The sequence below is a fragment of the Manacus candei genome, unplaced genomic scaffold, assembly GCF_025592945.1.
Source record: "Manacus candei isolate 608988 ecotype Guabito, Panama unplaced genomic scaffold, ASM2559294v1 h1tg000039l, whole genome shotgun sequence".
NCBI classification, from domain to species: domain Eukaryota; kingdom Metazoa; phylum Chordata; class Aves; order Passeriformes; family Pipridae; genus Manacus; species Manacus candei.
Genome location: NW_026138087.1, coordinates 1,756,006 through 1,768,028, shown reverse-complemented (window position 1 = coordinate 1,768,028; position 12,023 = coordinate 1,756,006). Strand labels below are relative to the sequence as shown.

The 12,023-nt window shown below is 56.1% G+C and overlaps 1 protein-coding gene across 1 annotated transcript; it reads left to right on the top strand.

Annotated features, from left to right (window-relative positions):
- Positions 1 to 2,706: 2,706 nt before the first annotated feature.
- On the top strand, positions 2,707 to 10,288 carry FGF5 (fibroblast growth factor 5). The gene is made up of 3 exons (XM_051794490.1): positions 2,707 to 3,206; positions 5,497 to 5,600; positions 8,665 to 10,288. Exons 1-3 carry the CDS (start codon positions 2,888 to 2,890, stop codon positions 9,004 to 9,006), a joined length of 765 nt encoding a protein of 254 aa, XP_051650450.1. The 5' UTR covers positions 2,707 to 2,887; the 3' UTR covers positions 9,007 to 10,288.
- Positions 10,289 to 12,023: the final 1,735 nt, after the last annotated feature.

Below are 12,023 nucleotides of genomic sequence, written 5' to 3'. Positions count from 1 at the left end.
ATAAACCTTTCTGGGAGGGGAAAAAAACCCAGCGATGCCGAAAGGCTGGTGTGTCTCTCCATGCAGCCGCTGGCTGGGGCTGGGGCTGCTGGGGGCCAGGGGCAGACAGAGCTGGCCCCTCGGGCACCCCAGGGCTAGGGCTCCGCCGGCTGGTTTCATATCTGCTCGTGCTTTACCTTGCACATTTTCAAGTGGCAATTGAATAACCCCAGGCTGACGTTGGGAGGGGGGAGCACTCCTGCCGTGCGATGCACAGCCCCGTGCTCTGCAGCAGATCAAACAGGCTCAGAAGAGCCCTTCTCATCTTCAAAAGGGGAATTTTGCACTTGAAACCCAGCTTATCCTCTCCATTTGCTGAGTTTTCTCTGTAACCAAGCCCTGAATAATTTAAGTAACATAACATCGGCATTAGGCTTCCAAAGCTGCTGGAGTGCGTGTGAGGGTTGCTACTGCCCAAAGCAGTTACACACAATTACTCCAGGAAGTTGAATATTACATCTGCTTGTTTATTTAGATTAAGGTTTCATGTTTGGTCTAGACTGGTTTTTTTCCCTGAGTTTTGCTGCAGAAGCACCTGCACTATTTGAAATTGATGTGTTGTGCTAATGAATATGTCCAAATGAAAACATCCAAAACTACACAGTTCAGGCCCAAAGCACTGCTTGGGAATTCTAAGGGTTTCTTGGTGAAGATGGAAACATGCCATGTGCCACAGGGACTTGTCTGAGTCATTTCTCTACAGCGCAGCCGGCTGAGCATCACTTCCATAGGTACGCAGGAGTCCCCAGAGGAGGGGGATGGCATCCTGCAGATGGGCAGGAGCCCCCATCCCAGGTAGTGTGTCCATCCCACAGCAGGGAATAGCAGAGTGTAGTGCATGAGAGACCCCCAAGGGCTCTGCTGCCTCACTGCACCCCAAAAAGGATCGGGAACGCACAGTGCACTGGGGTTCTCTCCAACAGCTGGTCCTTGGGGACCAGCCTGGGCAAGCCCGCCCAGCTGGTGTCACCTTCTTGGCGGCCTCACCAATGGCCATGCCTCTCAGGAGTTTGGGTTTTCTAGGAATTCTTCACTGGAGGAGAAAAATTGGTCTAGAAGTGTGAGTGAGCAGAGGATGCCTTGCAGCAAGGGCAGCACCAGAAAGGCTGCTGGGAACTGTTGGTGTGGACCCAAGGGTAAAAATTAGGGAGGCTGTGCTTGCTAGTGAACCTCTGGGTTACAGCAGCTTTGGGTGGGCATCTCTGCCCAGGATGTGCAGGTGCCTCCTTTCTGCTCCTGGGCTGCTGCTGTGCCCTGTCACTTCCAGGGTGGCAACTTTAAACATTTTTGCATTCACCTTAACTTACAGTGGCAGAAATTGTTTGTGGTCTGCTTACCTAGATGGAGAACAGAGATTACCCTGGGATCATCCTGTGGCAGCTGTAGCCTTTACACCAAGATGCCCAAGAGGAAATCCCCCTGGAGCGAGGTGGCCGTTCCTCCCTGCGTGCCTCAGCTGATACAGGAGGTCCAGCACAAACTCCACACGGGAGGTTCAGAACCCTGCAGGTCCTCGTCCTGCTTATGGATCTGAATTCGGACTCAGTGTGTTCGTGTAATTCAAGATGAGGTGGGTAAGTGGAAGTCATGGATTTTGCCAGGCCAACTGTTACAGCTGGGAGAAGTAAACAAGATTTGAGTGCCCTGACCCTCCTTCAGGTATGTGCATCTATATATAGGGCTGTCTAAATATACATGTCTATATATAATGTGTGTGCATATAGCTGTGGATATATATATGTGCTGAGAAATGGTTTGAAATTGCAGCAATGCTGTGAGATCATCTCTGCTTGCACCAGGCTGTGCCAGGTGTCAGCCAGGCAGGATACGGCCCCTTAAGTGCGCGTCTCTCCCTGTTCCCCCAACCTTCAGCTTCCTCGGAATGCGAAGGTCACTCTCCAGCGTGCCACCCGCTCTGCCTCCTTCCTGCTGAACCCGATCCCTGGGTGTGTGGCCTGGCCAAGTCTGCTGGCCAGAGCCACCCCTGGGGATGGCTGGGGAGTGGTTACCGGGTGGGATTTAGGGGAGTACACAGGTTGGCAGGAGCACTGAGGGCACAGAGGTGCAGGCTGGGCAGGGTGGGTCGACTTCTGTAGACGTGAGGTTTTCCCGGTGGCTTCAGGGGCCTCGAGCAGCCCCAGGAGCTGAGAAAAGCGGAATCTGCTCAGAGCTGTGCGGTGTGATGGATGGGCTGTCGCCACGGGGTCCCCTCCTGCACCGAGGTGCTGTGTGGCACAGTTGCCTTTGTAATTGGGAAGAAATACGGCTGCCAGAGCTGGGGGGCACCTGGCACATGTGTGGGTCACTGCGCCCGCAGCAGGAGGCCGGGCTGCGTACCCCCGCCTGGGAACCGCGGGGAATGTTGGGCACGGACAAGGGTCAGAGCTTCCCTACAGGCTGTGAGATGCTGTCAGGGGGGTCGTGGTGGGGACCCCCACCCCCAAGAGCTGCTCTCAAGGGCGGAGCATGGCTGTCCTGCCCCGGGTGGGATGGAGAGCAGCTTTGGCGGCTCGGGGGGCTGCCCTCAGCCCCACTCCCGAGCCCCCCGCCCGAGTCTGGGCTGGGCTGGGCGTGCAGCTGCCGTGTCACCCCCCGAACCCCGGGCGGGGGGCTGCAACTCGACCCTGTCCCCAGGGTCCCGCGGCCCCGTCCCGGCGAGGCGGACAAGTTAATTCCCAGATGGATGCGCCTCCGAGCCCCGCATCTGCCGCGGGTACGGGGCGGGGGGGGGGGGCTGGCGGGGCCGGGCACAGGTGCGGGGCCGCCGCCCGGTTATAAATAGCGGGGAGGGGCGGCCCGGCTCCCCCCCGTGCCCGGTTCCCCCCGCCGGGGCTCAGAGCGGAGCGGGATGCGGCGCCCGCCCTCCCTCCTCCCGCCCGCCGGCACCATGAGCCCGTCCTTCCTCCTTCTCCTCCTCCTCCTCGCCCTGCCCGCCCGCTCCCGGCGGGAGCAGGTGCCCGGCGGGGCGCAGCGGGGCCGCAACGCCCCCACGCCTTCCTCCTCCTCTTCCTCCTCCTCCCCGGCGGCGGCGGCGGGGCCGAGCCGCTTCCCGCGGAGCCGCCCGGAGCGGCGGCGGGGCCGCCTGTACTGCCGGGTGGGCATCGGCTTCCATCTCCAGCTGCACCCCGACGGCCGCGTGGACGGCGCCCACGACGCGAGTCCGCTAAGTGAGTGGGGAACCGGGGGGCCGGGGGGCTGCCGGGGCGGGGGCAGCGGGGCTGAGCATACCCATCCTCATCCCCATCCCTGCAGTGTCCCGAGCCCCGCGGAGGTGACAGAGCCCCTCGTGCCCGCCACCCTCGCCTGGGGTGAGCTCGGGAAGGCCTCGGGAAGGGGAATCTGGGGTGCTGGGGAGGCTGTGCTCTTTGGGCTCGGTGTGAGCTGCCTGGCTCCCTTTGGGAAGCGCTACCTGCATGTTTGCCTGCCTCGAGGAAGTGAGTCTGTGGGGATGGTGTGAGGGTGCGAGGTCTGCACTCCCACCGTAGCCCCTTGTCAGGCACCTGGGGGAAGGATGCTCTCCCTTTTCTGTCCTTTCCCCGTGGAACTTTTCCATCCTTCCCTCTGCATTCCCATTCTCCCAGCACAGCAATAGGATATATTCAGTTTAAAAATAGGACTGAGGCTGACGTTCCCCTGAGAGAAAGCTGTGCTAACTCATGGCTTATCCTCCAGTCGGAGTTGCTGTGATATCCTGTTAGAGTGAACGAAACGGCAGGCGGGGATGAAAAGTCACTTAAAGAGCTGGAGGGCTTGGGCCCGAGGTGACCCTGGCAGCATGCGAGGCTCAGCTGTTGGGAGCGCTCACGGAGCAGCCACCACATCTGCCCCACAACGAAGTATTTGGGCCCCGGTCTGTGCTGAGGCCCCACGAGGGAGCGCAGCCCCTGGGCAGGGATGCTGGGAGCCTGGGAATTCTGCTCGGGGCTTCATGGGCACTGCGGGCATGTGGCCTGGAGGGGTTTAGGGGAAGGATGGGAAAACAGGGCATCCATGCCAGGGCTGTTTTGGGAGACATGAGTTCGGAAGGGCTGGAAGAGGTTTGATGCCACAGCTGTCTTGCAGGGACCTGGATTATGTGAAGTTCCTTTCTTCTTAACCTGAGATTTTCTCCCTGGAAAGGCCATGGTGACACCAACTCTGCACTTCAGAGCGGAGCCAGCCCTGGCTGGGGAAACATGCTGCTGAGAGGGGCTATGCTGGAGTTTCACGCTGAGGAGCTGTCCCTCATGGGGAAGCAGTTGGCTTTTGGCGAGCAAACCCCAGCTTTGGCCCCTGGGAAATGGGGTTTGACCCCAGGCAACCCCAATAACCAAGAGTATGTCTGCCAGCCAGCAGGGCCACCCCACAAAGGGCAGTAGGTTTTGGAGTGCCCTTGAGGACAGGTATGTGCTGGAGAAGATATTTACCTCGCTGCAGTGGGGCTGCACAGCCCTGTGGCTTTTGGCCTAGGGCACATGGGGCAAGGAGGGGTGGCCCACCAACCCTGAAAAATGCCCCCTAGGCCCTTGGTGCTGGGACCTGGGTGCCTCAGGGACCTGTGCTTCCTCCTTAAAATAAACATGGGAAGTGGTGATCCGATACCCGGCCTCAGGGATTTAACGCGGCTTCAAGTTTGCTCCTGGCATGTTAATCCCACGGCCCTTCGGGGGCCAGGCAAGATGTTCTGTGGGGTCCTTCTTCCAGGCCCGGGGCCACCAACCCCCTGGGGCTGCAGCCCGGCAGCAATGCTGCTTCCCCAGGGTGGGAAGGGCATGTTGGGGATGTGCTGATCCCGGCTGGAAGGGTTTGGGAGGACGCCTGACTCTCTGCCCCGGGAACCGCACACCGCGTGGGGAGGTGACAAGTGTCGGTGCTGTTACTGAGGGATGCTCGGCGGTTACAGCCCTTCTGTCAGACGAGTTGAAGGGCACACGCCCCCTGTTGGGGGCCAGAGCCCCATCACGCTCAGAAAATTCCCGTTTCTTCCATGGCTGGGCCACGCAGCGGCCCGTTCCTCAAGTCCTGCTGTGAGGGGTGGGCCTGAGGGAGCACCATCGGTACCTCTAGCCCAGGTAGGCTGTGTGACACCTTGACTTCCCGAGTCCAGCATGTGCGAGAGGAGGACAGGCAAGGCTGATCCTGGCAGGCTGGCATAGGCATAGGGGGGCTCTTCCCACTCCCACCCTTGTGCGACATTTCTCCAGGGGTTCTGTCATAGCCCTGCCAAGAATTGTCCCCCAAAGCACAGCTTTTAAAAAAAACCAAACCCCAGCCACCACCCTGTATCCATCCTGGACCGAATGGAGGTGGCTCTGCAGGGTGGAGGGATGGAGCAGGAGCTGTGTGGAGCCAGGGAGCTGAGAAGCAGGGATGTGGGAGAGGAAATGCAAAACTGTCAGACTGAGTTGTATTTATTTTTTCTTTGTCACACCGATGTGAAAAGAACTGTGATTTATTTTGGGATTTCTGTCATCCTAGGTATTTTGGAAATATTTGCTGTGTCTCAGGGGATTGTAGGAATACGAGGAGTTTTCAGCAACAAATTTTTAGCGATGTCAAAAAAAGGAAAACTCCATGCAAGTGTAAGTAAACCCCTCGCTTATCAGTACGTGTTGTTTATTAAAGACCTTGTGACACCTCTGTGTGCCCGCGGCAGCGACGCTCCTGGGCAGGGCCCCACCGTGCTGACCCCCTCGGGCTGCCGGGATGGCTCCGCGCTGGGCGGCATCGGCGCCGCATGGACAGATAGGGGACAGGTGGAGCGGAAGGCCCCCTAGCCCACCTCCCTACTTACTGCATTTAACCATGAAAAGTGCGCTTTTTTTTTTTTTTTTTTTTTTTTTGTGCAGTGGGGCATTTGCATCAGCGGTGCCTGTTCTTTGAGCACGGCTGGGTTATTTTTAGCCGCTTCTGCAGCAGATCGCGCAGACGGCTTTAGCCAAATGTCTCCCGGAGAGCGGCACGAGCGGCGCCGGCAGCCCCACGGCTCGGGCTGGCTTTGCCCCTGGGGACAGATAACCCCAGCAAGAGCTCAGGCAGGTGAGGTCCAGCTTGTGCAGGTGTCTTACAGCTAGAGCGGGAAAATCCCATAACTTGTCTCTGCAGGCTGTTTCCTGGGGTTTCCTGCAGATCTCATTGTCCTTTTTCCAAGCTTTTTGCATTGCATGAGTCCATAAGCTGATCTTACTGTTTGTTACAACCTCAGGATGTTGCTTCCCAGTTTCTTGTTGTTAGTTCCAGAGATGGCTTAAACAAATGAAATTAATTCCTCTGCTTACATGAAAGTCACTGCCAAGAAGGGTGCTTTTAAGGCAGCATGTTGACCCCCAGGGTGGTTCCCGGGGAGTCTGGTCAAGGCTGACAGATGGGGAGAGGGAAAAGCCAGTTGCCCACCCCATGGTTCTGAGTCAAACCTCCTGATCATGAAGTGGATGTCACCGATGTGCTTGTGCTGCCTGAGCCCACAGATCACTCCCAGGGAGATTTATGAACTCCTCTGTCTCCCTTGAGTATTATTGGAGTGTTGCTCCTGAAACCTAATGATGCTTAAAGGGTTGAGAACATGGTTGCTTATTTTAGGAGCAAGAACAGTGTCTAGGGGAAAAGGGGTGGAGGAAAACCTGAGGTGAGGCAATGGGGTAGGAAAGGGGGATAGAGGAGGAGGAGAGGTGAAGGATGGAAAGGAGAAGCAGGTGGAGTGGGACCCCTGGACCCTCCAGAGCCTTCCCTCTGGGCTTACAATGGGCCCCTTATCCAAACTGAAGCCTTGATTTATGCCCTGGCGCAGGCAGAAATTAAATCAAACCTCGTTGGTGCGTGGTCAATTGTGGACACACAAAGGGCAGGACCGGAGAGAGACATCAGTCAGGCAGGTCAGGGTGGGGGTGAGGATACACGATGCCCTGCTCGATGAAAGCTGTGAATTTGTAGAAACTTGACCCAAATGTCTGAAGATGGCTGGACTAAACAACGCCTATAATGCAAACCCGGCATCTGTTGTTCTTTCCTGTCCTGGCAGGATGAAGTTATTTCATGGCCTAATGAGTTCTGAGCAGTACAAAGCGCATCCTGCGCCCGTCACTCAGGGCAGCGCTTTGATATGGGAGTCAGGCCGGGGACTTTACACTGAACCACAGACAAAAGTCATTCCTGCAGGAATTTGGGCTTCTTGGAAACCCGCTCTTGGGCCCAGCTCCATCCCAGCCTGGTGCTTTACAGATGCCCTCCTCCTTTTTCTTTTTTTTTCATGGCAACTTAATTAAATTACCAAGCAGTTCATTTTTAGAGGCATCAGCTTCAGAAAATGACAGTAATCCTGGCAATTATCAGTTTTGTGCACAGATGGCTTTTTCCTCGTTGATAAATCCTTGCTCCCATTTGTCCATTTTTAGCACGGAGGGGGTGGGAGGGGTTTTGTGCCCGTCTCGGCAGGGGCCAGCATGGACCCCAGGGGACAGCTTTGCCCAGGTAATTCTCCCTTCCCAGGAATTGTCACAATGCTGCGATCCTCGCTGGGGCAAATCTCTGCTCAATGGGATTTTGAAATTTAATTGACTTCAAGATTGCTCTTTGTGATTGTCTCTGGAGGTCTGCAGAGCAAATCTGATGCCAGCCATGTGTCGTGTCTGCACCACCCACCTTGTGCTGGGGAAAAATGGCTTTTCCTGGCTGGAACGGTGAGGGGATGAGCTGAGAGGCCAATATGTGGGGAAGCCTGACAAGGTCATGGTGGAGCAGCAGCTGATGCACTTCCCAGTCCAGAGCGAGGGCTTCCTTCTGCACATGGGGTGTCCTGTCTGAGCACAGGGGCTTCAGGGAGAACCTGAGGTCAGCAAAGCCTTGCTGGGGAAGGTCAATGTTTGTGCATGGGGGATGCAGAGTGAAGGGTGTATGAAAGACAGGGAGAGTGAAAATGAGTCATGAGGTGACATCTCTCGGAAGCAATGAGCTTAAGACTTAATTCCAAGTGCTAGGAGGCTAAATGTTCACGGCAGGCTGACGGCTGTGTCACTTGTGCTCTAAGGCTCAATTTCTCTGCTCAATTAGGAGTTTAAAACACCTTCTGCGTGGTTACAAAGTGCTGCAAGGGGTTTGGTCTTGTACTCCATCGCTGGTTTCAGAGCCAAGGAGCTCAGCAATGCCATCCCAGTGGCTTGGAGGCGTTGCTGTGGAATTGGGCTAGGGACGCTCGTGGGGCTCCGGGTGCCATGCCCACCATCAGGTTAAAGTGTGGCAGTGGGCTCTGGAGGGTCTGCTGGAAGCTGCAGCCAGGGGTCCCAGGGCAGTGGGTGCACAGTTGGAGTGTTAGGCTCTGGTCCTGCGTTTTGGAATGCTTTTTTGGGAGGGAAGGGTGCTGCCGGGGCAGGACAGGACGGAAGGGAAGGGCACTGCTGGGGCGGCCCAAGCCTTTTAATTCTAAGGAAGCCCCAAACTGGGTGGCAAGCAGCTACTGAATTATCTGTGTTGCGGGTTTTCCAAATGGCCGGGTGCCTTGCGCCCTTGCAACGGGTGTCCTGTGTTTCCACCCACCCCTTTGGACCTGCTTTTGGGAGACAGACAAACCCAGCAAGCGTCAGGGGGTGGGGGTGAGGGACAGGGACAGGGAAGAGCAGCCCTTGGCTAACGGTGTCCCCGCTGTCCCCACAGGCCCGGTTCACAGCAGACTGCCATTTCCGAGAGCGCTTCCAGGAGAACAGCTACAACACCTACGCCTCGGCCGTGCACCGCAGCCCGCGCTCGGGGCGCCAGTGGTACGTGGCCCTCAACAAGCGGGGCAAAGCCAAGCGGGGCTGCAGCCCCCGTGCCCGGCCCCAGCACGTCTCCACGCACTTCCTGCCCCGCTTCTGGCAGCCGCAGCCCCCTGAGCTCACCTTCACCGTCGCCCTCCCTGAGAAGAAGCCCCCGCCGCCGAAGCCAAAGCTCCCCCCATCCCCGCCTCGGAAGAACCCCGGCCCCGTCAAGTACCGGCTGAAGTTCCGCTTCGGGTAGTGCCACAGTGGGGATGCCGGCGCCGGAGAGACCGAGCAGCTTTCGGGGCTGACCCCACGGGAGACCTGCGTCCCCCTCCCCAGATGGACACGGGAGATCTCCAGGTCTTCTCTTCACCACCCGAGCCGGGCGGCATCCCCGGAGGTGTGTGTTGGGCTGACACAACTCGGGCTTTCCAAAGAGTATTCCTGTGGTGAACTGAAAACACTGCATGGACCTCGGGTTAGTGTTCTGATGCTGAAAGATGCAGAAAGGTACCTCTACGGCGAACGTATTTTTTTACCTTGTTTTCACTAGTGACTTCTTTGACAATCATTTTCATATGAGAGATGCTCAGAGCCAAGCAGTTTTGTTTGTTTTTCTTGCATCTCCTTCTTGCTGCACTTTTTCCTCCAACCTTACCTCAGACACCGGATATCCAGGTCTGCCCCTTCCCCTTCTCCTACAAACCAGCTCCTCCCTTCCACAACAAAAGAGCAAGACCAAGCTCTGCAAATTCACTCATCTTATGGTGCAAGGGGAGTGGGTATCAAAACTCCCTGTTGGCAATAATAGATACCTGTATGTATTTTTTAAGGGTTGCAGGCTTGGGGAGGGCAGCTGTTTGCAGCCCCGCTCCCGGGGTCTCTCCTGTTCTTCCCTGGGCAGCCAGAGGAGCGAGTCTACTTCTGTGCGTCCAAGTATGGATTTGATATCTGTGTTTAAATTACCTCTGCCCTGGTGCTGGGGCATTTCTGTTGCCTGGTAGAGCCCCTCCACTCCCCTGCTCCTTGGGGACAGGGACACCTGCGGCCCCTGGGTGCCTACTGGTTTCTTCCAACAGTTTTTGCTGCTGATTTATTTTACCATTCACAATACATTTGCAGCGGTGGGGATCAAGAGTTTTATTTTACAGTGAGCGTGGCGACGTGGCAATAAATACTGTTACAGCTGCTTGTCCCTTCGGAAGTGTTTTTCCAGGTTGCTAATGGCCTCGATGTTGAATTGTTTCTCTGTGTGATGTACTCTGTGGAGTCATTGTGCCTATGGAGTTTGTTATCAGTGTTTAGCTGAGCTGCTGTACGTACAGACAACGGTAGCATCGAACCTCACCGGTGAAGCCTTAATAGGAGCCCAGGTGGGTTCACGTGGGCAGAACCCCTCCAGACCTGACCTGCCAGTGTCCGGCAGCAACAACGAGGGTGAGCGGCAGGGCTGAGCCTCTTCTCCAAATGTGATTGTGGTACAAATGACTGTTTGCACTGGGATCCCAGTTCTTTGCCTCTCATCCTTCTGGGCAGCCCCTCCTGGACACGCACACTCCACGTACGGGGATGGATGGCCCCGCTGGAATAAAAGAGTTGTGTTTCATTTTATAATCTGGTTGTGTGATCTCTTGTCTGTCTGTGCCTTCTTTTCCTCTCCTGAAGGAGAGAAACAAGTGCTGCTGGATGAGCTGCTACATGTCTTTTCGCCAGGGATCTGGCCAGCGCAGTGTCGGCGATGGGGTGGAGCGCAGCCCACACTCCCTGTGACATGCTCTGCAAACTGTGCTCTGGGACATCCTTCCTAGTGGCTCCTCTGGGGCAGGTGTTTGGATCTGGATCACAACAAGGCACAGGTGAGGATGTGGATCACAGCAGGGTCAGGCGAACACGGGCCTTGCACCCCTGGTCCCTTCCAGCCGGACAGCCTGACTGCGGATGTACGAAATGCAAATGCTGCTGCGGCTGCTGGGCCGTTCAGCAGCTGGGCACCATCAGGTGTAATTAGTGCTCAGGTCACCTCACTAAACTAACGGAATGAAAACTTTTGCAGATGCCATCCTCAGCCCTGCCCAGGCAGGTGCCTGGAACTCCCTGGGCCAGTAAGAGAGGAGGGAACATGCTGGTCGCTTGCTGCTGCTGCCTCCCCTCAGAGGCAAAAGGTATTGTTTTAATCTTTTTTTAATAGAAAGCTCTTATGGATAACTATGACAAAAAAAAAAAAAAAGCTGGTGCTTTACTGTTAAAGTAGTAACTAAAACATAGTCGTGCTGCAACAAAGAGGTCTGTGCCAGGCAGAGAGCAGCCCCAGCAGAGAGACCAGGGTCAGGTAACCCAACAGACACTCCCTGTTCCTTTTGGGCACCCTTGGGCAGGAGAACTCACTAGGTTTGCTTATCAGGAGGGGACTGAAGGCCTTAGATTATGGTAAATGTTTCTGCTAAATTTAAAACCATCCAGTGGACAACTTGAGGGGCTTGTAAGGACTAAAGGTAACTTGTTCAGGGTGCTTCTTGCATTTCAAAAGTGGTTTTGCTGGTGGCTTAATCTTATTTACAAGTGTTGATTGCATTTAAGCCTTCCTGACGGCTGCTTTTGCTTTGTGGCACTGGCCAGCCCCTGCCCTGAGCAGGGCAGGGAGCCCCGAGCTTCCTGATCCCTGCTCCCTGGGCAAGGGGACCCTTCTGCCCTTGGGTAGGCTGGTGGGAGCATTGCTCCTACAGAAGCAATGGGATGGGGGGGGTCTGCTCTGTGTTGTGACTTTGAGGGAGGCAGAACTTCTGTGATGGCCCAGGAAAAGAAAGAAGGCTCCAGCTTTGCAGCTCTGAGTGTGCCATAAACCATCCTGTCAGCCACTCCTGTTTCATCCCAGTGGATTTATCCACTTGGCTTCAACCACTGGGGTACTAATTGCTGACTCTTAAGCAGACTTTTCTACTTATTTGCATACAAGCTCTTCATATTGTCTTTAAATCTTACGGTACACAGATGGAAAACCTGCTGGGAAAACGAACAGAGACGGGGGCTCTCCTGTACCTCTTTTTGGGGAGCTGAGGGCAGTGGGCCATGCTGGGGAAGGGGCTCTGCATTTGGGGACGTGGGGAGGTCTGGCTGCTGGCAGCAAGTGGTGGTGGGGCCTGTGTGTGGGACCTGTGGCCTCTCTGGCAGTTAGAATCCTGGAGCAGGCAGAGCAGCACTGGGATGAGCTGGTTGGTGGGTGGACTCCCAAGAGCTAGGATGCAGGAGGATAACACAGGTCTATGAAGTTCTCTG

Bases quoted from the DNA above. Each gene is read 5' to 3' on its own strand.
- FGF5 (XM_051794490.1), top strand. From the start codon at position 2,888: ATGCGGCGCCCGCCCTCCCTCCTCCCGCCCGCCGGCACCATGAGCCCG. The intron at 3,207-5,496 runs GTGAGTGGGGAA...CTGTCATCCTAG, and splicing joins CCACGACGCGAGTCCGCTAA to GTATTTTGGAAATATTTGCT. The intron at 5,601-8,664 runs GTAAGTAAACCC...CTGTCCCCACAG, and splicing joins AAGGAAAACTCCATGCAAGT to GCCCGGTTCACAGCAGACTG.